We start from the raw sequence: 23,980 nt of genomic DNA, 5'->3' as shown, positions 1-23,980 counted from the left end.
CCTTTAAGATATGTGAAGAATATAAAGTAATGACTGTTGTCACTTTCCTGATTAAGTAAACATGTAAGATTGCCTCTTCTTGGCCACAGGGATTTATGTAAACACCACAGAATTTGTCATTTCATTATGTGGAGCGAGGCCATTTTCCATTCTCTTTGTCAAAAAAAAAAAAAAAAAAAAAAGAGTGGACAGCCTTTGCTTTTAGTCCATAAAGCTTCAGAGAAATTGGCAGTGTACCTTAGTTTTTTATTCAGTGCTTCAGAGTCACTTTTTCTCCTCTTGCTGTTTTATTTAGCAACATTTTGATTGCAGTGTAGCACACCTTTGATTAGGGCATGATATTTTAGAATGCATTTTAGCACAGGCTTATTATTAGTAGTATATCTAAATTTTCTAAGACAGTTCTCTAGTAGAGTAATAGAGAAATTGATGTTTTTTGAGGAAAGTATCCATTTGTTATTAAACCACAACTGGAAGTGAAATCCCCCTATGAGTACAGTATTACATTTTCATACTCTGACCTTTTGCAAGCAGGTGGAAGCAGTGCTAAATTCCCTCCCTTGTCTTCCTTCCCTTCCCTTCTTGCCCAAAGGCAGAAAAAAAAAAAAAAAAAAAAAAAAAGAAAGGGTAAAAAACTATTTAAGTTATTGTTTCACTTATTTGACACCAAGTTAGTCAGGCTGGTAAATAATAACAATAATAAATAGAATTTTTCACACAAAGGAAATATATATACTTCACTGGCTTCAAGTGTTAAGTTTGTCTGAATGACATTTTGTGACTGTAAATGTAGTTACAGCTATGAGACAAAAACATTTCTTATTATGAGTTATGTCATAAATATAACAGATTTATTTTAATTTATTTAGTTTTAAATGGACTGAGCTTGAACATTCAGAAACAAGTTCTAAAAGCTGATGTTTAAGGAACCAAATAGCATAATCTTTCAAAACATTGTATATACTTCTGGTTTTAGGAATAATGACTTCTTGAAATTTCCTTTTTCTTTAAGATTTCATAGATAGTTTCTATGTTCAAAGAATCTGTGAATTGGAGTAATTAATCAGCCAAACAGTCGAGAAAAAAAATCCCAAAAATTTTCCATTGCTATTTCTCCCCATTTTCTGATTCAAGTGTTTAGTGTTTATTAGCTGGGATTTTTTAGACTGTTTACTACCCTGAAATCTAAAATTTTATTATTTTTCTTCCCACAAATTAGGGGCTATTCTAGGGTGGATGCTTAAGCCCTGTAGGTGATTAACAAAGTGGAGGAAAAAAGTCAACTATGAAGCACTAAAATTTACATTATCAATGTTTCCAGGCTTCCTTTGCCAACACCTTCTTAGCTAGGGGCATTGGAAAATATGAAAATCTACTTTGACTTTGTTATAAGAAATTTCAAGGTAATTATTTTCTCATTGGATTAATTGGGGAGGAAACTGGAAGTGTGTCAGGAAATGGGAAACAGCTGAAAAGCTCGATGTTCCTTCTAATTCTTATCCAGCTAACAAATTGGGTAAAAAAGGTAGCAACTTACAGAAAGTAGTGCAAAATAGCATTCTTATAAACTCATTAATTGTGTACTGGAAAGGGAAAATGTTTTGTAGGTTGCAACAACAATTGCTCTTAGCACAGAACCATCCTCACCCAAATTTGGAAAACCAGAAACATTTGATTAGAGTCCGAGGCTTGAGCAGCTCATTTGCCAGCAGTGCTCGATTGTCAATATATGCAAGGGCAAACTTGTTTTAAACTATTTCAGAGAGTCTTAGCTTTAGTTTTCTTTGTATTCTGTCCTGGTTTAGACAACAAAACTTGTTTTCTGTAATATTATGAAGTTTCCACATCAGCTATATTTTAATTAAAAGTTGCTATCATTCTGCTGCCACATAAGTTAGGATCAGTAATAGTTGCACTGAAATATTATCTGAAATAAAGGATATCTGTAGTAGGAGTAGTTGATTTCATTTGTGTTAAAAATCAGGGCATTTCAGTAAAAGACCTTAGTGTTAAAAAGAAACACGTTTCCAATGCATGGAATATACTGGTAGATTATGATTTCCAAATGGAGATTAGTAACAAGTGGAGTCTCTAAGGAACTTACTGGGATTAAATTTTGTGGATGGCACCAAACTGTGTGGTGTGGCTGACTGGCTTGAGGGAAGGGATGCAGGACAAGACACAGGTAGGAGGACATGGAGCAATGGTTTTAAACTGGAAAGGTGGATTTAGATCATAAGGAAAGACATAAGAACAGAACTTTTCATGAGGAGAGTGATGAGACAGCAAAGAGGTTGTCCAGACAGGCTGTGGATGCCCCAGTTTGCACAGGACTCCAAGCTGGTGATGTCTCTGCCCATGGCAAGGGGGTGTGTTAGTATACTTATTTTTATCTCACAAACAAAACAAAACTACTAAATTACATACACTTACTTTGCCCAATATTTATTTTTTTTCTATTAACAGTACACCATTATTAAACTTAAATCCTTTTACTATATTACTGAACATTTTTCTGTAATATTCAAGTCTCTCTTAACTAAAACTTGAACTATTATTTATTATCCTTACTATACTATTGTAACTTTATCTACTTTCAAACTTTGTAGTTACAGCTAATTCTCTATTCTTTCTGTTTCTAATACATACTTTCCTAACTTTCTAAAAATCTTCATATCTTTACTATTTCCCACAGGAGTGTTGTGACCAGATAATCCCTAAGGTCCCTTTGGACACAGATCATTCTGTGTTCTGTGATCTTGTACAAGATCTTGTACTCTAACCTGTTATTGTAGAAGAACAGAGGTTGATTTAAAACTATCAAAGCCTTCTATTGCCTTGTTGTGCGAGTTGCCATTCCATTGTTGACTTAAAAATGTAAATACAGTACTCAGAGCTTTTGCAAATGTAGAGGAATGTGTTGTTCGTCAACAACTTTCTAAGTAAGGTTTAGGCAGCTGAATATACTTTTTGTAAATTCTATCTAAGGACACTAATTCTTCTCTCAATATGTTCAAGATACTATCTGAGGTTTCCATTGTCAAAATTTCATTTCGCCGAATTAGTGGGAATATAACTGAATGCATTTTGGCACAATGTCTTTCCGATCTGTCTTTTGTGAAGTTTACAAATTTGGTGCTTAAAGAAGATGGTGGGCATGTTAAAATGTGTTCAGGTCACAAAAGGTTTTAAAATAGGTGCATAATGCTGGAAAAATAGAATAATGGATAAAATAAAGTATAACTGAATCAATGCAAGAATTACATTGTAGGTATTTATTCCAGAGATTATTCAAGTAATAATTCTGCCATGTATTTTACTAAGCAAAGCTACAGTCACAATCTGTCATAAATGTGCTTGTTGTTCTCATATTTATCTTCATGAAATACAAATTATATAGTTGAAATGACAATATGTAGTAAGAAATTGAGATTAAAAACTAGGTGTCTTGGAATACAAACCTGTTTTTCAGGTCTCTTAGATAAAAAAGTATTTATGAAACATACAGAAAGTATATTTGCAAGTTCACAACTCTATTGGCACAGCCCAATCTGAGCTAATCACTTTCTTTAATTACACTTTTGAGGAATGTAACTTCAAAAAGTGCAGCAAAGAGAAATACTGTGCTGTGCTTAAGGAAGGATTTCTATTTGATATGAACCCTGTACTTCTGATCTCCTGTGCTGGTTTTTGGAAATGCAACAGCTTTGCATTCTGTGCTTCCTCAAAGAGAAAGGGGTCTGCTGCATGCCTGGGTCAGCTTTGCCAGGTGACTCATTCCCCTTGCAGATTCCCTGAATCTTGTGCTGGCAATGATCTAAGACAGTCTTCAGGCTCTTCAAGCTTTTCGCTGGAAGTTTTTCTGTGAAGGTAAATTCATTGTACAAACTTTTCTGCCCTCTGTGCCAAAGTCTGTCATGAAACTCAGCAGTCTCATCCCATGGTGCTGAAAAGAACATTTTGGACTCTATCCAGAGCAATTGCTGATGCTGAGGATAAAATCTGGAAGCAAGAGAGGAAGTAATCTAAGCTTTGTATAAGCTAATATAAAGTGTGAACTTCCCTTAGCCCCTGCTTCCCTGGGGTTAGAAATCAGTAGATTACCATTCAAGACATGGAGTCAGTATCTCTGAAGCTTCCTGTGTTGTCTGTACTGGATGATCACTGATAATGAACACTTTCACTCATCTTAAAATTTTATTGTCCTTCTATAGATTTGGAATTGCTACCAACTGCCTGGTTGGGATGAAGGGAAGGATAGACTTTCAGTCAATAAAATATAGACAGGCAACTAAGTCTTCAGGGATTCAGTGTGCTGGTTGCTGAGGCTCTAAAGTAAAAGGATATTCAGTAATATCTTCTGAGGTGATGTCCTAGGTTGGTAAAATGCATAAGTTTGCCCCCTTTTCAGTCTTCTCTGTGATAATAACTCATATTCCTTATGAGGTTGATTTTGCTATGTGAACATAGAAGGCAACTGACATGCTTTTTTACTTGAGGATTAAAGTTTTGATTTGGGAATTTCAAGGTAATTACTTAAAAAAAAATTGCAGTAGAATGTGGATACTGAATGGTAGATTGATATATTATTGTATGAGGTATCGTGGTATAGGTGAACTTGAGCTTCACACCACTGCAGCAACTATGATTTGGCATCATCTGTACAGAGAAAACTTTTCATTCATCAGTGCTCTCTAACTTTTAGGAAAAGCAGATATTTGATGATATGTTTGTATTAATGCTGGAATTTTCTCAAGGGCAGAGGTCTGGTCTTACTTCACTTCTCCCGTGCTTTTATTTGGGATTTTTCAAAATGTTCTCACTTGTGAAGAATTCTGCTTCTTGGCTGCTTAAATACCTGTTGCTAGTCATTAGCATTAGAAAAAAATAATGCACCTGAATTCAAATTAGAATAGTTTGTATTTGCATTTTGAAGGTACAGGCATAATACAAATGCTTTAAAGATTTTTATGTGTGTACCAGACACATTCTCAGTGTCCCTTTGAAGTCACTTATATGAGCATAAATTAGGGAACCAGTATTTTAAAGTAAAAAAATGAAATTAGGTTTATAGAAAGCACTGTTTCAGGCTTTTAATAAGATAGTTTTTAGAAAGTAGAGCTAAAAATGTTAACAATTGGCCAGGTAGTTAATATTTTTGTCACTGCTAATGGAATTAATTGATTTTGAGTGTAATTTTGTTTTCCTATATAGGGAATAAAGAAAGTTGAGGATAATTCTTGTCTATTCTTATACATATATAATAGCATACTATTTCTGGGGAGAAAAAGAACCACAACAACAACAACGTAATTAAATCTCCCTTGACACTTGATTCTTTACCAGTCCCCATCTCAACTCTGGTGCCGTTTACTGGCTGAAGTTCAGGATAGTGGTCTGTTTAAAATCAAGTCACCTGATCTGTAATAGTTTATAGGTATTTGTGCACTACATTTAGACTTACTTTGAAAGCAAATTCAGTGTTTAAACAGAAAACTACTGTTTAATTATGGAAATCATAAATTGCATTAAATTGTTTGCAAATTCTGACAGTACATCTTTAAAGTTGTGATTTAGTTGTATTTTGTAGAACAGCAAATTTTGTTTCCAAATGTGCAGAGTTGATTATATGACCAAACAAACTTAATATTGTCTAAGAAGTTTATTTTGGGGGAATACAATTTTAAATACTCTCAAGGATTTTATTTTATTAGTGTAAAGTTTGCTTGAGTAGAATATAAGTGGGACAAATGCTGATTTATCCAAATCTCAGCTGAAATCCATGTAGGCTTTATCAGCACTTAAGAGTTTTGTAATATTCTTTTGATACTTTATTTTTAAATGCATATGCCTTGCAGGCTCTCTTAAAACTGCAGGTAATTGCTTTCAGACTTACTTGGTTTCTTTTCTATTTACCTCAGGAAGCCCACTGAGCAAAAAACATCAAGAGTATTACATTTCATTACAATAAGTACCTACCTGCTTTGCCTCCAAGGCTGTTCTTATATTCACATTTTGCAGGACATAACCTTTGCTGAGTAGTATTTGAATTATTGCTTCCATTTTATAGGGCAAATAACTGAATGCCTTATTTGATACTAGTTTACTCTTACCAAGTGGGGATAGGACTAGCCAGAAAAATGTAAGCCTAGGATGCTGCTGCTTACTTTCATGTTATTTTAATCCATAGTTCATTTGAGGAGAAAATTTATTTTTGTGCAAATGGCATTTCAGGAAAGTTGTGTGAATATATTCATAAACATGTTTAATTCATTGGCAAAATATGAGAGAGAGGTGATGCAGAATTAACCTGCACAATTAAAATGAAGTGTCTTTTCAGAGCATTGATCAAATGTCTAAGCAGTCAAAAATTGGGAAACTCTTGTTTCATCTTGCTATATGGCATTGCTTTGTACCAAGAGAGGAAGTAGAATTTTGAGGGGAAAAATGTTAAAATACTTCAATGAACACTTCAGAACTACTGGTTCTATGTGAATAAACAATGTGCTTGTTTCCAAGAATTCATTTTGCCAAAGTAATTACTGACTCTGAGTCCATAAGTCTAATAAATGCTTAGTGCTATTATATTGTTTACAGCCTATTGAAAAAAAGTGCTTTCTCCCTACATAGCAGTGGATTTATGGGCATTAGGATTAATGGTTGCAGAAGGCCTGTTGTCTGGTGTGGCACTCTAGAATTCCAAATTTAACTGAAATGGAAAACCCTCTGCATCTTCAAAGCTGCTGCTCTTGTTCGCTCTCAAAACAAACCAAACCAAAGAAAGCTACATTATAAGCAGTGTTCTGCTTATTAGAATTTTTAAGTAGAAAAGGGTAGATATATAAAACATAATGCAGATTATGTATAATATATATTAGTATATATGTATATTTATATACATGCATATACATATACACATATACATATATATATACACATATATAAATATAGAAATATATATATATATAAAGCCAAATTGCTTCTCCTATGAAAAATAGCTGAGGGAACTCAGACTATTTAGTTTGGAGAAAAGGTTCAGGGGAGACCTTACTGGTCTCTACAACTTCCTGCCAGGAGGGTGTAGCGTGGTGGAGAGGGTCTCTTCTCCCAGGCAGCAAGTGGCAGGACAAGAGAGCATGGCCTCAAGATTCTATATCAGGAAGAATATCTTCACTGGAAGAATGAGCGTGTGTGACAGGCTGCCCAGGGGAGTGGTGGAAGAGCCACACCTAGCAGTGTTAAAAATGTATGGATGTGGCACACACAGGGACATGGCTTAGTAGTGAACACTGTGCTGTTAATAGTTGTGCTCAATGGTCTTGGAGGTCTTGTCCAACCTAAACCATTCTATGAGTCTATATAGTACACATATAATATATATATATTTTTTTCTGTGGTTTATGAAGAATTGGGAGTTTTGTCCACCAAAAGGCACAGAAGTAATTGTGCAACCCTGCATCCAGTTAATTTACCACTATTCACTTTTGCCTAAAAGAAGTCAATATGATTTAGTTTGTGAAAGAACTTCCGATCTTTACTTGAACAAATGCTTCGAAATTCGAAAATAGTCCTTTCCCTTTGATTTTTCATGACATTTTCAGAGTACTACTTAAATAATTATGGACTTTTTTCCTGAAGGCTGGCCTTGAAATTTTAATGCAGGGAATGGGATGCTAAGGCTTAAGCAAAGAACACAACTATTGATAAAAGTATCCATTTTTTTTTAACTGTTAGAGAAAACTTTAGTTTCAATAACTTATTTGATATAGTATGTAATTATGTAATATTATTGGCTTTGTAATTATGCTGGCATATCAATAAATCCTCAATTTCTGTGGTTAAGCATAAAACCCTCTTCGTGGATTTAGAAGTTAATTCACTGATTCTGTCTCTTCTGGGGACTGATGTAGGTGAAATGATGTGTCACCACTGACCCCTTCTGCTCCCAGGTAGGCATATGCCTCAAGAGGAACAGCTCTTTGTTGTCTGCACAGTCTGTTTTGGAAACATGGTGCAGTTTGGATTTCTAGACAGAAGTTCTTTGGGTCTGTTAAAGACTTTATCATGTCTGATAGAGCTGGGTATGTTGCCATGGAATGCTGCTCAGAGTAACTGGAGTGTGGGTGTTAAGGGCAGTGTCATGCTGGGAGTCAGTCTTGTCCTTTGGTTTAAACAGGCACTGCCACACTGCTTCAGCTTCTCATCCCCTTATGGCTGAAGAGGACTTGGCATCTTGGCAATGATTTTATGCAGATGACAGAGGGGAATTACTTGTGATAAATTAAGGAGGTTGAAATACAAAGGGCTTTATTGTTGCTGTTGTTATTTTCCAAATAGGATAAGACTGGTTGCTGTTTTGTATAATTTCAGTCAAACAAAGTGCATCAAAGTAACAGGGAAACTGCTCTATGCTCATAAGCAGTGGTGAGAAAAAGAACATCTCTGTATTATATCTAGATGTTTAGGCTATAAAATAACTTGTACCAGATTTCCTGGAAGTTAGCATTGCAGTTAGCAATGTATTTATTAGACTTAATGCCAATTTCTTTGTTTAGCAATCTTCTGATTGAATTTAAGCCAGTCAGCTGTTGAAATGTTTGGGGATAGTTTGAGAAATAATGATTTAGCAGTTCAGTGCTACTATGTCTTAAGTTAATTAAGCACTAAGAACTGAAACAGGAATATCATCATAAAAGTCTAGATTCTTATAAGGTCAGCAGTTCTCCAGTACATATTAATAAATGCAATTCCTGAAGGTCAACATTAATATTGTTCAAGAATTACATCTTCAAACTGTATTAGACACAGCCAATATTATTTTTTGTCCATAGTGACAAAATTAACTGGTTTAAATTCATTGCTTGCATCTAAATATTTCATGTTCATCGTGGACTGGAATTTAAAATGCTTATGGTGAATCATTATTTTGCTTTTTTTTAGTATAGAGGAAAAAAGTAAATAACGAGTGTGTCTTATAAGCAATTTCATAGGTTTTCTGCTGACCTAGTATAGGAAAGTTGTTAAATTTCTCATCACCTCATGAAACCAGGTCATCTAGGTAGATGTGCTCATTTCACTTTTTCAAACAAGAAATCTGTTTTTAATAAATGAGCTATGGGATCTAAGGATGAAGGAAAAAAAATCCAGTATTACTCTTCTGCAAAGACCTTCTTTGTTTTGAGTATCTGAGTGAATTCTGAATTGCTTCATTTTTTTACACTGTAAATCATTCTATTCCTTAATGATGATACAGCATAACCGTCCTGTCTTTGATCATGCATGCAATGAAAGAACTTCATCAATTTTGTAATATGCAGAAATGAGAGATTTTTAGGATATAACTTAAGATATGGCACTTTTCCAGAAGAAATCACATTCCTAATGAAGGCTATCCTGTTTCCATATCTTTCTGAAAAATACAAGAATGTACAGTTTTAGAAATGCTCCTGAATTACTGCCTCTGCAGTGAATGCATCTCAATTATGCCTCTTCAATTTTGGCCTCTGCTGACTTTCTGCAAAGTTATTTGTTCTGTCAACTTCTGTGTCTAATATTGCTGCTCCCATGAACAAATTGACTTGGATGAAAAGAATGAACCTCTGTATGGTTTGTGTGATTTGCATGTCTCAAAAAATCTGTTATTCTGGTTTGTGCTTTGGAGCTGTGTAGTTATCTCTCTAAAAGTCAATATGTTTTTTGTTTCTTTTATCTCTCTAAAAGTCAAGCTGATTTTTTCCAAATTTAGACTAAAATCAGTGATAATATTATTATTTACTTATTTATTATCTTCTCTCCCATGTGCAATCAGATGCTTGGAAAACATCTGCTGCTCCTACTCAGGTTTTCGATCTCATAAATTTTCTTATGAATACTTTGGTGCAACAAATTCATCTTGTTTGTTCTTATTGCTGTCACTTTTTCATCTAAAAGTCATTACAATTTATGTTCATGCTGGTTCTCCATCTTTTCCCAAATATCAATCTTCAATGCCAACAATGGTGGAAAAAATGACATTTGTTATCCATTTTGAGACTTCTGTGCATGTTTTACAAATGTACAAATCTTCTTCACCGTCTTAAGGACTTTAAGGTTACAAAGTCAAGAAGTTTGTAATGAGAAGAAATAACTTTTAAGTTTGGATGGTGCTTGTAGTAATTAATGTACTTTGTGCATGTATTATCCTAATTCTGTGTGAGATGCTATTTTTATTTGCTAAAATGCTGTGGTCTTTTCTTACAGTATTTAGCTTGCAGGAAAAATAGCTTCCTGTGAATTTCATGCTGAGTCAGAAAAAGAGCAAACATTTGCACAAAATTGCTTTTTTGTGACCAGTTTGTCAGTTTGTAGGACTTTTGATACTTTTCTATCCCTTTCAATATCAGAGCAATCTCAGTCTTGTTCATTCTCTGCAAACCGTCTTACCTGAGAACTAATAAATATATGAAAGGTTCTTCAGACGAGCTCCTGAGATCTTCCTAGTGTCTTGTTAACTTGTGAATTGGATGATTTGAAGCAGGGGAGTGTAGCAGCAACAAAAAAAAAAAAAAATCTTGTCATGTAATGCATGCCCAGGAGAGTGTTGAACTGAGGGAATTCACAGTGAGCTGATTAACATTTCCTGAATTTTGAGATTTTGATCTGGTAATATTTCTGTCTTTATATGCACAAATGTGTATCTCTGTGCAGTGTATGCAGAAAGGAGGAGGAATATTAAAATTCTATGGAAGTTAATAAGAATTGAATACTTAGTGAGATCAGGATTTGACTTTATAGTGTGTCCATAGTCTCCCATCTTTTCTTCTAATACCACTTACTCAGAACTTAAAGTGTCCTTCATATGAACAAGTTTTTTGGAGGTAGGAAAGTGGTGACATTTGTTTGTCAAAATGGAATTTTTTCCATGTATCATAATTTCTTCCTGAAATTACTGTTTCTGTTGTCTGTTAAATAAAAGGTAGGAAGGGTCCCCTTCACTACCCTATACCTGCCATGTGCATAGGTGTGATTTGTACAACGTTACCCCTTCGTCTCACCCAGCAGAGACCTTGCCTGCTGCTGGGCTTTTCTCTCAACAGAAGCTAGTTAGGAAGTGGAGTTGTAGCTATGCTGTCTTGGGAAACTGGTTAGAGAGGAATCGTAACATTGGCAAACATGGAAGATGTGGGTAAAACCAGTTTCCCTACATCATGTGTTGGCTGTTTGAGGTGGGTGAGCTCTTTAGAGCTGTGAATTGCAGGAGATGCACATGAGGGTGTCAGAGAAGGCTGTGCCATGGAGGGTGAAAAGAAGGTGGATGTCTTTTGAAGCTACAGAGACCAATGCCTAGGGAGAGAAAGTGATGAATAGTAGGCAAATGCTCATGGAACTATTTTATTCCTTAATATCAAAATCTGTTCATGAATGTTTCCACATGCTTGTTCATTTTGGAACTTCTTTTATATTTTGATTTCATCTCCATGCTTTGTGCATGTGTGTGTGTGTGTGTGTTACGCCACATTCCGGGTGTTCTGAACTTCAAAATATACCTCCTCAGCTTTCCTTTGGTTTACTTTTCAAATGTGTAAATTTGCAACTTAGTAGGTGATTTGGTATTCTGCTGGTGACATGATTTGTTATTAATTGGGAAAGGCAGCTTTTCAATTATGCCTAAAAATTGCTATTAATCCATAAAATCTTGGAGAAAAGTTCTTGCCTATTAAAATTTTAATTCCTTTTCTATAACATCTTTTCCCACAGAGAGTACTCATCTTTAGAGAGGGAAAGGAAAATTACACCAGCAAGTTTGGGTAGTAGAATATAGTATATGCATTCAGACACTACCCTGTTAGATGTCTATGTAGATAGTTGAGAGTTTTTACTAACCTCCTATCTCCAGTCTTATGATTTTGTGCAGTAAAAAGAGAAAGACTTAAAGACAAATCTTTTAGGGAAAGCTTAATGAAAAACGGGGAAGAAGTCATTAAAGTAGTAAAATGTACAATACAAGTGCCACATATGCAAGTGGAGGACATAGTAAAAGGAGCTCTAGTTGATCCCAAGGTTTTTAAGGCTTAACAAACTTATGCTGATGTTATTTCAGCTGGGAAGTCCTGAGATTCCTTCTGTCTAATTTGAGGATGTGGATTGAAGACTATCGCTTCGATGGATTCCGGTTTGACGGTGTAACGTCGATGTTGTACCACCACCACGGCATTGGTGAGCATTTATCAGCTCTGATCTCAGCCCTCCTGTTGCAGCTCTCTTGCTGTGGAAATAGTGCTCTACAGTCCACTGTTTCTCAGGGGGAGAAAAAGGGGTTTAGCACAGGAGCTAGAGGGCCTTATTGGTAGAGCTTGAAACTAGGTGAGAAGGGGAAAGGGACAAAACCAGGCTTGCTAGTGATGAACAGTGGGATGGCACACCCAAAACTTGGTGACAGAAGCACTAGGAAGATCCCTCAATCTGCTCCACAAGGTCTCAGCTATAATAAATGACACTGAAGTGTTTCTGTACCAGCACACACATGAGGAACAAAGATAGAGGAGCTCAAAGCTTTAGCCCAGTCCTAGGGTATTGACATGATTGGCATAAGCAAAACCAGTGGGATGAGTCCTGTGGCTCGAGTGGCCCAGTGGATGGCTGGATGGGAGCACAACACAGCTGGCACAAACAGGTCAGAAGATTCCTAAAACACCTGGATGATACAGGGTGTGATTCTGGAGGATGGTCCTGTGCAAGGCCAGGACTTGGACTCTGATCCTGATGAGTCTCTTCCAGCTCAGGATATTTTGTGAATGATCAAAAAAATCCAGATTTGCTAATTTCCTTGCTTTGTTGCAATGATGATAGATGGAAAATCATTAATGCATTCTGTGTTTATAAAATGAATATTGAGTGAAATACATGTGTTTTCTAAATAAAACTTGACTGTGTCTTTTAAAACTTCTTGTCTTATTAGGCACAGGGTTCAGTGGAGATTACAATGAATATTTTGGCCTGCATGTGGATGAAGATGCTTTGTGTTACCTGATGCTGGCCAATCACATGATTAATACCTTGCACCCAGAATGCATAACCATAGCAGAGGTAAGATCAGTTTGCCATCCTCAGTGACATTAATATTGATTAGTTTGCTTTAGGATGTGAATTTCCTGTTAATTATCGAGTCACGCTTTGGGTACTCAAGTAGGCACATGAGCTGAAAAATATTAATTAGTGGACAGACTTTGCCTGGTGGGAAAAAACAACCTGAATATGCACTCTGGGAATTTTCTCTGCATTAATAGATTATTAATTAATTTGGCAGTTTCTTTTTTTTTTTCTTCATCACCTTGAACTTGTAATGAGAATTGTTTTTATTAGTTTATTGCTTGTGCACGATAGCCATTTGTCAGTAGTGCTCTGTGGTACTAAAGATTAACAGCCCTAATGATGTTTTGCATATTTTGAATTATACTGGTGTAGCTGACAATTACCCTTCAAATTAAATGCAATAAACTTATAGATGTTAAATATATGGAGTAATTTAAATTTATTATTAAGTTTCTCCAGGTTTTTAAAGGAGTAAATAGACTATATTACTTGAGTTGATTGAGATCAATTTTTTGATTGAAAAATGTTTCTGGCACATAGAGCTTCTAAGAGTAAGAAATAGCAGAGCATTCAAAATTCTGATTTGCACTGATATTTTGTCTTTATCCAGAAGAAAATTCATTTAAATATGGAGGATTTTTTTCTGTTATCATGTTTAGATAATTCCTTTTGTTTAAAAGAAAAAGTGGGATATATCTGATACTAGTAGGGACTATATGGATTTCTAATAAAAGGGTTTGTGATGCTTAAGAGTTCTCTATCTTTAGGAAGCAAAATACTGTTTAACTTCATTTCTTATTTATGGTAAAGTCTTCTATCATAGACAACTACTGCTAAGAGCTCAATGATAAGCTACCAAAGCAGCATCTGGGGAGCAATCAGTAGCAAACTGGAGGTGGTTTCATTGAGCTGTAGGCTTATTTGAAATTAAATCAGTTAATTTTCTAGGTAGTCCTAGGTTATAAGTATTCCTAGTAAAGAAATTCTGAGTTTAGTTGTCTTGTAATACCTGAGAATTTTCTTTTTTTATAATAAGATGTGTCTTCAGTTTCTCATGCTTAAGTTGAGAGCTGCTTCTTTTTCAATACATAATTTTCTGCCTCAGGAAGTCGCTACATGAATCATAGAATTGATCAATGTGCTTCATGGTTAAAGGAGAATTTCAGAATGAGAAACTATTGACATAATTGAAAATTACAAAAGGCAGTGAAGAATGTCTGCTTGCCTATAGAATCAGTGTCATGTGAGAAAAATGGTTTTCTCTGGCCATAATTAATTATAATATATTCCCTAATTAATGTAATTAATTGATGATTTTACAGCTTTTTAATATTCTGTATATTCAGTGTCTTAGCAATTGCTAATTTTTTAGGTGTTACTGAGTATATGTATGTTTTTCATTTTGGTCTTCTAAATAAAGCAGTGATTAAAGTTCTTTATAATGGGAAGAAAAATGTTAAGTAAAATTATGTCCTGCCTGAAGTATTATAGACACAAACAGGCAAAGACACAGTATGCTGAGGTTCCTAGTTTTATATGGAGCTCTTTTCAAACCTGATAATAGAATGGCCTGGGTTGAAGAGGAACTTAAAGATCCTCAAGTTCCAAGTCCCTGCCATGAACAGGGATACCTTCCACTAGCTCAGGTTGCTCAGAGCCCCATCCAACCTGGCCTTCAACAGGGATGGGGCAGTCACAGCTTCTCTGAGAAACTTGTGCCAGGGCCTCAACACCCTCACAGTAAAGACTTTCTTCCTAATACCTAATCTAAACCTACTCTCTTCCTATTTGAAGCCACTCCCCCTTGTCCCATCAAAACATATCCCAGCAAAGAGTCCTCTCTGTCATTCTCATGGGTTCCTTTCAGGTACTGGAAAGCCACAATTAGGTCACCACAAAAGCTTTTTTTCTGAGGCTGAACAATCCCAGTTCTCTCAGCCTTTTCTCATAGCAGAGGTGCTCTATCCCTGGTCTTCATGGCCCTCCTCTGGCCTGGCTGCAGCAGGTCCCTGTCCTTGCTGTGCTGGAGCCCAGAGCTGATGCAGCCCTGCAGGTGGGGTCTCAGCAGAGCGGGGCAGAGGGGCAGAATCCCCTCCCTGCCCTGCTGCCCACTTTGGACACAGCCCAGGACAGATTTGGATTTCTGAGGTGCAAGAGCACACTGACAAATCATGTCCAGCCTCTCACCCACCTGCACCCTCAAGTCTTTCTCAGTGGCTGCTCTGGATCTGTTCACACCCAGCCTGGATTGATAACAGGGGTTGCCCCAACCCAGGTTTAGCCCCTAAACCATGTGAGACTCCCATGTGCCCGCTTAAACTGTTTCAAATACAGACATCACTGAGAAATGTGATTCCTGCCTGAAGCCAGCATACACTATCAAACCCCCCAACATTTTGGCAGTGACACCAGCCTGGAGCAATTCATACATTGGTATGAATAGACTCAGTCCATCCATTTCTTTGAACGTTGCTGCCTTCAACTAGAGTTATAGAGGAGAAAAGGGCTACTGCCTCAGCTTCCATTAGCAGTTGTCTCAAGGCCCTGAAGTCCTTTTTGATCCCCTTGGATCACTGTTGTCACTTCATTGCCCCCTCTGTGGAAGATCAGCAATGTGTTGTAGTCTGAGGGCTGTACCAGGTGGGAAGTTTCCTGGTAGAAGCACATACATTTGATGGAAGATCTACTAAATAAACTATTAATGATTATTTGTGTGTGTGTCCATTTAAAAGTTGTAGACATAGATATAAATACTGTTAAATTTGGAATTTTGCTTCCCAAAAATCTGGCTTTCAATATTGTGACTCAAGTAGATGGGAGCTGCTTAAATCTCAGACATGTCCTCCAGACAGGCATCATGGCATCACAGAAAAAGGCTTTTGTTTCATATCGTCATGTCCTGTATAACCTAGAGACTAAGAAAGAGTCTGTGTCTGTCCTTTCTGACTTATTTAGGAGAGTTATTGAAATTTTTATCACATCTAAAAGTCTGTAAAGAATTTTACTTCACTATTTGTTTTTTTTTTACAGCGTGGGGAATGTGGACACAGTTTTCTGTGTGATCCAGTGGCTGCTGACTGAAGGGGGACAATTCCCTCCTTTATCTCCTGGCTGTGCTGTTGACACAGCCTGGGATGTGCTGGCCATCCCTGCTGCCAGCCCAGGCTGCTGGCTGAAGCTCAGCTTGCTGCTGGCCCGCAGCCCCCAGCCCTGCCTCCCCAGCAGAGCTGTTCCCCAACCTGGCTGGCCTTGCCCCTATGGATGCAGGAGTTGGCCCATCCCAGGGTTGGGATTAACTTGGTGACATTCTGGAATTCTGTGTGACATTTCTGCTGATTGATTCCTCCAGCCAGTCCCTCTGGATGGCAGCCCTGCCTTCCACCCCTGGGATGCCATCCATGAGCTTCCTGGTGATCTGGTTGATCTCCTCCCTTATGTCAGTGTCTGTGTATATGTGTATGACTTGCAGCGTAAATATCTTTTTCACTATTCCAGTGCAGCAGTTGAATTGAAAAGTGGATTGAATCCAGCCAATCAGAATGAACTTCCTAATTAAGCCCTGGTTCTAGTCAGTATTAATTCTATAAATTCTCTTGTGTAGATGCAAGAGTGTTTGTTAATCCATAACTGCTGTTAGTGAGAAGCCATTCCTCCACAAAAGTTAATAAAATTGAGTACTGACGGATATTTTGCAATTGTTGCAGACTTGCATTTTCTGTCCAGATAACTTTAGAAAAGAATGCTGCATGATAAAATTGCCTGACAACATGGTGAAATAAATATTTTAAGAACATGGATTTACAAATTTAAGAATAGTCAGCTTCCATCAACACAAACCTGGAAAATTATGCAGTAAGAGCATGTCGCTTTCCAGGACTAGCTGGATCAATAGGTTTGGTTTTGGGAAAAGAATTGAGACTGTATTTTTCTTCCTTAGCATGCTTTATATTTAACCTTTTTTATGCAATTCCTTATGCAAAATATCAATAAACAAAATGAAGGTTTAATTTGTCTTTTGTTGACTACTTTGTACTTTGTATTGATTACTTGGAGCTCAAGAGAGCTAATTATTTCAAACTCTGCATCTGCTGAGGTCTCTTCCTATTTAAATATCTACTGTATTAAAATATTCTGAGGTAGAGTATTTGATGAGAAAAGTCATAATGCTTTTCTCTGTAACTTTTGCATTCAAACAGCACATCTGGGTGTAGTAATACCTGATGTAAATTTACTCTTTTTTCCCCTTAACCAGGTCAATCTTTGAAGCTGTTTACAGAGTGTTTGTATGTCAGTATTACTGTATAGTGGGAAATATTCAGGGATGTTTGCAGTGCTGTGGAAATGATGTTGTGGGGTGTTTTATCTGTTGCAGGATGTTTCTGGAATGCCAGCACTCTGTCGGCCTGTGGCAGAGGGAGGAGGGGGTTTTGATTATCGACTTGCCATGGCCATTCCAGATAAGTGGATCCAGGTGAGAACTTCTTCAAAGTGGGATGTTTCCCTGTCAGTGCATACACAGAAACAGTTCTGAATCCTACTGACAAGTTTTGCTTTCTCCTATGTTAATGTGCTATTGAAATAAATTCTGACAGGCTTGAGCACAGGCATTAGAGGCTGAAATGAGAGCTGTCAGATGTTATGTAGGTTCCAGGTGAGGAAGTTAAGGAGCTGGGATTCACATTCCAGCTGATAATTGTTTTCTTGATACAATACACATAAGCTCAATTTCTTTGACATTACCTATATCTTGCAACAGCTGTAAAATGTGTAATCTATATTGAATGTGAACAGGTAGATAAAAAGTTAACCATATGCATGTAAATATTAAAGAAAAAAACCCCAAACAATGAAAGATCACTCCAAAAACATGCAATAAGCCCTCCTGACACTGGGCATAGAAATTGGCATTGAATATAAATAGACCTGAAAGTTTAAGCAAAATAAACCTAGGTGAATTACACAAACACCTGCAGTTGGTACAGGGGGGGTTGCAAAAGTGAATAATATATATCTGTAAATATTAATAAATTCTGACTACAATAAGGATTTATATCACCTTTTCCTTAATATACAGAATCACAAGAAAAGGCATAAAACACTAGATGATCTGAAAAGGCTTCTAGTAATGTTTTGGAGAACATTTTTCATTTAGACATAATATTGCACCCAAATCCTTTGGGGTGTCATGATGATCTAAAAACAATAAATGTTTTCTATGACCATTAATGCTTCAATAAATATAGTATGTAGCTAAGAATGATAATTTAAAAATTAGCTTACCTTTGGCATCTTTCAGTTTTTTAACTAGGAGGTAGAGAACCAATTGGAAAACAGATTTCAAGCCTCTTTTCAGAAGACAAACTTGACAGCTTTTCCAACAGAGGCATCATCATTAAAACTTGGAATGTGTAATTTAGACATTTAGGTCCCTGAATGCAGTAAGGGCTTAATTTTTTTAACAATAAATACCTAATTGAGGTATGTGTGATATTTTGTGGGTTTCTTGGAGTTTCGTTAGTTTGTTTTTTGTTTTGTTCCTTAACACGCTTTAGGGCAGGCAAGATGAGCAATTTCCAAGGTAAGCAAAATGCAAGTGGCCAAGTTCATGTTACATGGAAAAAAAAAACCAAAAAAACAACAGACCGTAGAATTTTACAAGTGCAAAAATTTGCAAACTAATTTAGCAGTCTCTGATATGGTCTGCTTCATTTAATTTGCAATACTCAGATAGGAAGCATAACTGTGCTACAGTAAATTCTGTTCTTTAACTGGAGAAAATGTTAGTTCTTTCAGCTTAAACATGTACTTGACATGGGACAGCATGGGACACTGATGGGATGTTGAGTGCAAATCAGTTATGATTGGCGTTTTACAAAAACTTAGTGGTGATATAGGCAGGAAGCTTCTTGCCAAAGAAACTGCAAATAAGTGACCAGAGTAGTGATGTGGAGTTAGAGAAAGAGTGATGCCAGAGTTTGTTACCACATTTCATGAAGGAAAAAAAAAAAGCTGAGATGGTTGGAAGGGAGAAGTTCAGCTAAACAGTTTATCAGCTGTTATCAAACTCTCCTAGACTGCTTTCTCTCTCTTTTTTAAGTATGTTTTTAAGAATGTACTGTTAATAGGAAATTTTCTAGGCAACTTGCTAAAGTCAGTTTGAAAACTGAAGAATCTCCCAACAGATTCCATGAACTAATTCTGAGGAATCTGTAAAAGTAAGAAACTGTTTGTCACAGCAGTGGTTGTACTAGTTCAGATTCAAGATAGATGTAGTATGTAATATGATGCTACATAGGGACCTCAATATGTTCAGAGCCAGAATTCATAGACTTAAAAAAAAATCAGCAAAGAAAGAGGGGACAAAAAGATTGTTTGGAATATATGGGCAGTTACAATTATAATGTTAACTTTTACAGTGTGATATTGGCCATCTTGGTGCTATTGCCTTTTTATCACTTCTAATTTTTATGTCTATATATTTATGTGTATGCATTTAGGTTGTAGTGATCAATGGAGGTCTACAAAGTGGTGTAGAAAAAAAAGAACAAACTAACACTGAGATTGAGCGAGACTTATCAGGTGAAGGAAATAATGTGATATGAGACAGAAAATGCCTATTAATAGGATTCAATTTAAATTGCTAAAAATCAGAAGGTAGCACCACACTGCCCAAGCTTTATTTGGAAGCTGCCATATGTCAGGGTTGCATTTCCTGATATTATGAAGCAGGTAGGTCTGTGCCCACATATTTCTTCCTTGGTTTTGGTGCAGTGCTCTCTTGCAGGTCCTATCAATCACATTCTCCACTGTATCAGAGGATTCACGTAGTAAATGGCAAAACCTGTTCTCTGCTTCCCCAGGGAGGTAGAGGAGAAAAAAAAGTATTCTAGGTATTATATTTATGTGGGAAAATTGAAAAGAAAAAAACAACTCTTTGGATTACCAGAGAAAGCTTATCACTTCAAAACTTGGGAGTGTGAGAATACAGTGTACAATCCATTGGACATTTCTGTGTCAAAATAATGTTACATGTTTTTAGTTAAAGCAGTTTTTCAGCGATCTTTCTTTTATTTCTGTAGATAATCAAGGAGCTAAAAGATGAAGACTGGAATATGGGCAATATTGTGCATACATTAACAAACAGACGGTGTGAAGAAAAATACATTGCTTATGCAGAAAGTCACGACCAGGTATTTTCAGCTGTTTGTTCATAACCAAGTAAAAGATCTTGTTTAGAAGTTTGAAGTTTGTTTGTTTTGTTTTTTTAAATGAGAAAGGGTTGAGGAGGATTGCAAGAATTTGAGACAGGTAGATTTGGATTAGTGCTCTTTTTTTTGTACTTGTTTGTTTTGTTTAGGTTTTTGAGGGGGATGTTGGGTTGCGGGTTTTTTTGTTTGCTTTTCTGTGTTTTTATTTTACAATCCTTCATTTTAGTAAAATAATCCTCCCTGGAGTGTATGGGTGATATTAGCTTTCAGTTTTCTTTTGTTTTTAAGAAATGAGTTGTAGTTTCTTGTTTAGCCCACCATATAACAGAGGAAGGTGTATAATCCATGCTTTTGAAAATCCTCTTTCCATTAAGTAAACTGGAAACTACTTATGATAAGCATAAACAATATGCCAATATAAGAAATTTGTTTGTGACTTCTTTTCCGTTTGTGAAAGCCTTTTCTCTCTGGAATGATTGAAAACATCCTCTTTTGAGACCTAAATGAAATATGCTGTAACAGTTTGGTTCAAAGCACAGCAATTATAATAGTTCCGTGTGTGGAAAAAAGAAAAAGTAATGATGAATTTGGATAGCATTCGTCTCCCACAATCTTTTTAACCCTTGTTTCTGAAGAATCAGAAAAAAAACCAAACATGTAATTTAGGAATTGTACAATTAGCATCTTTAAACCTTTTATTAAAAAATGTGTATTTCATTTAAGTAACCTATCTTTCCTTTATATAATAGAGGTTGATATTCCATTTCCTGTGTTTTCTACAATAAATGTCAACAGACATGTCCAAAACAAGTTGTGTATTTTAAAAATAGCATTCTGAGTTTACCACTCATGATATCCATTTTGTGTACCTATTTACACTCTAATCTCGAAGTCTGTTACAGTGTTCATTTAATGCATGATCCTGATAAAGAAATTCAGAAATTACTTGGAAATATATATTATTCTACAATAAGCTGCTTTCATCAAAACTGATGCTTTGCCCTAAAGCAAACAACATATAACATTACTGTTGCTGTTCTTTTATTTCACGGTGATTTTTAGCAATTGAGTTGTTTTCCATATCACTTTGCATTTTCAGTTTAGAATGTCATACTTAGGGGAAAAAAATCTCATTATTTTTAATTAAAAGAAAACTATGATTACAGACATGCATCAGGCTGATATGTGAAAAGTAGACTAGAGAAACAAAAAGTGTGGATAAAATTCAGTCTGAAGATGCCTGAAGTGATGCATGTGAGGGTACAATCCTGGTTTCTTATATGTTGTAATGGGCTATGAGCTGACTGTTGCCAGTCGGAATACAAGGCCATGTGGTTTTAAGAAGAGTGTGAAAATAGCAACTCCAAATCTAATCACTGTCAAAAAAGCAGATGCAGTCCTGGAATTATTATGAATGGAATAGAGAAGAGTACAATCAGCATGCCACTGCAGTCTTTCCTGGTTTGTGTGTATCTTCAGTGTCGGAGACAGGTTTGGTTCTGTATCTTGAAGGATATACAGCATAACTGGAAAAACTGCTGTGGTGAGGAATAGAAGGTGTGGATTGATTTTCATAAGAAAAAAAAACTAAAAAAATAAGATTCTTTGGGGTAGCAAAGAGATCATTGAAGGGGGAAATATATCATTTATAAAATCACAGATGCCACAGAAAATATGAATAAGGAAACACTTAGCTGCTCTTCCAATGGAAAGATTAGGGGATATTAAATAGCACAAACAAATGCCACATTCTGAGCCCAGAAAATGGTTGTTCATTTCAGTCTTCAGTCTTCTCATTGTCACATAGGATGTTTTTTTCCTCTAAATAGAGTATTTTTTACTTAAGGGAATAATCTATATATGCTGTTATATTGTCAGCTGGAAAATGAAAGGATGATGGTGCTTTTCAGCTAGACCTGTTTACAATTCATCTGTATCTCTGGAATTCAGTAAATTTTCATTCAAGAGTGTAAAACAAGAATTGGGCTAATTGAACAAAAATCAGCTATTTAAATATAAATGCTTCAAAATGTTTTCCATTACCTGATTGCTAATATATTAGGAAGTATTTTGTGGCCTTTCTCTAGTTGCAGTGAACACTAGCAAGTTAGTAATTCAGTATTTTCTTTTCTGTGAAATCACAGAAAACCAATCACATTCTTGATTGCATATAAGTGAATGCTTCATACTCGTTCTTCATGTCTCAATCAGAGTTTTGTTTATACCAATTTATTTTTGCATTCCAGGAGCTTTTACTGTAGGTGTTCACTTTCTTATTTTCTGTGTTTCCTATAAAAATTTCCAAATAGTAGGTCAGTTGTGACTTACTGAGTTGATGCTGATATTTCACATTCGATATTTGTAGGTGAAAAAGTTCTTAGAGTAGTTATGCAGTATGATCCCACTGGGTGAAATGTAGGACCAGGGATTAGACAGATGCTAGTCTGTTACCATTATTGACTCAATCCCATCAGCCCAGGAGCCCCACTAACAATGCAGAGGGTTGCAACAGGAAAACAGATAACTGAGGCTGACATCCAGTCCAGGCTCAGCTCATGGACATCCCTGCCTCAGTTTTTGGCAGCAGACCAGTTCTGTATTGCACATCACACAATGCATAGATGCAGTGATCAGAATGTAGGGTCACCATGAACCTGATGATTGTTGACAGTGGCAGGATGTTTTCTTCATCTGGATCATGCACACTGAGCCATGTCCTTGGTTCTTCAGTGATCTTGTAAATCCTCCCACTATGATACAGACCACCTGTTTAAAAAAAAACAAAAACAAAACAAACAAAAAAAAAAAAAAACAACAACCAAAACTTAGAAACACTGTCTTTCTGAACTGTTCTAGGCACTGGTTGGTGATAAGACACTGGCCTTTCGCCTGATGGATGCAGAGATGTACACAAACATGAGTGTGCTCATGCCTCTGACACCAGTTATCGATCGTGGCATACAGCTTCATAAAATGATTCGTCTCATTACTCATGCACTCGGAGGAGAGAGCTATCTGAACTTCATGGGTAAGTAATCTCAGGAAAAAGTCTCTCATTTTCTCATCTACAGAATGCGTGGCAGGGAAATAAAATGATCTGACATAGTCTTATATCCACAGTATTTATCACAGTGCTGAAATTTGGAGCATAAATGCTTTTATAGATTTATTACAAAAGGTAATATGCATTGTTTTTCTGTCTGTAAGATGTATGAGAACACAAGACAATAAAATCATGATGGTTTCTAACTGTAAGAGAAATAACTTTTACAACTCAGATTTGTATTTTAATAGTTGTTCTGCAAGTTTGTCATGTGGCGAGCTGTGGCTCATGCAGCTGGGTTGTATTTTGTCTCTATTCTTTTCCTCTCTTAAATTTTTTAGGGTAACAATGAATTTACTAAAGATAGCTCTGTGCTTATTTCAGTTATTAATTGTCATGAAGTAGTCTGGAATCAGTTGACCTATTTCTTTGCTTCTTAGTGCTTAATGAGGTAGGCAAGGACAAATCACAGACACAGGAGGTACATTCTGCTATCAAAACACAGAAATTGGAAGAGTTAGTGGTACTTTCTTCTGGTCCATCAACTAAAATAAAACTGTTGAGTTACTTCCAAAGCAGAGTTGCTACAAGAAAGTTCAATTGTTAGTTTAATTTAACCAGCAAATTACAGTTTCATGTAGTCATATTAAAAGTTGAA

The 23,980-nt window shown here is 36.1% G+C and overlaps 1 protein-coding gene across 1 annotated transcript in view; it reads left to right on the top strand.

Moving 5' to 3' along the window:
* Nucleotides 1-23,980, top strand: part of GBE1 (1,4-alpha-glucan branching enzyme 1) — a 138,406-nt gene that overhangs the window by 71,938 nt on the left and 42,488 nt on the right. The window contains exons 8-12 of the mRNA XM_031505937.2: nt 12,080-12,195; nt 12,938-13,065; nt 17,444-17,542; nt 20,151-20,261; nt 23,136-23,307. Of these exons, the coding sequence (XP_031361797.1) occupies nt 12,080-12,195; nt 12,938-13,065; nt 17,444-17,542; nt 20,151-20,261; nt 23,136-23,307 (626 nt within the window). The remainder of the gene's footprint in view (nt 1-12,079; nt 12,196-12,937; nt 13,066-17,443; nt 17,543-20,150; nt 20,262-23,135; nt 23,308-23,980) is intronic.

The sequence above is a fragment of the Lonchura striata genome, chromosome 2 (assembly GCF_046129695.1).
Source record: "Lonchura striata isolate bLonStr1 chromosome 2, bLonStr1.mat, whole genome shotgun sequence".
In the NCBI taxonomy this organism is placed as follows: domain Eukaryota; kingdom Metazoa; phylum Chordata; class Aves; order Passeriformes; family Estrildidae; genus Lonchura; species Lonchura striata.
This window is presented reverse-complemented; position numbering and strand designations above follow the sequence as displayed.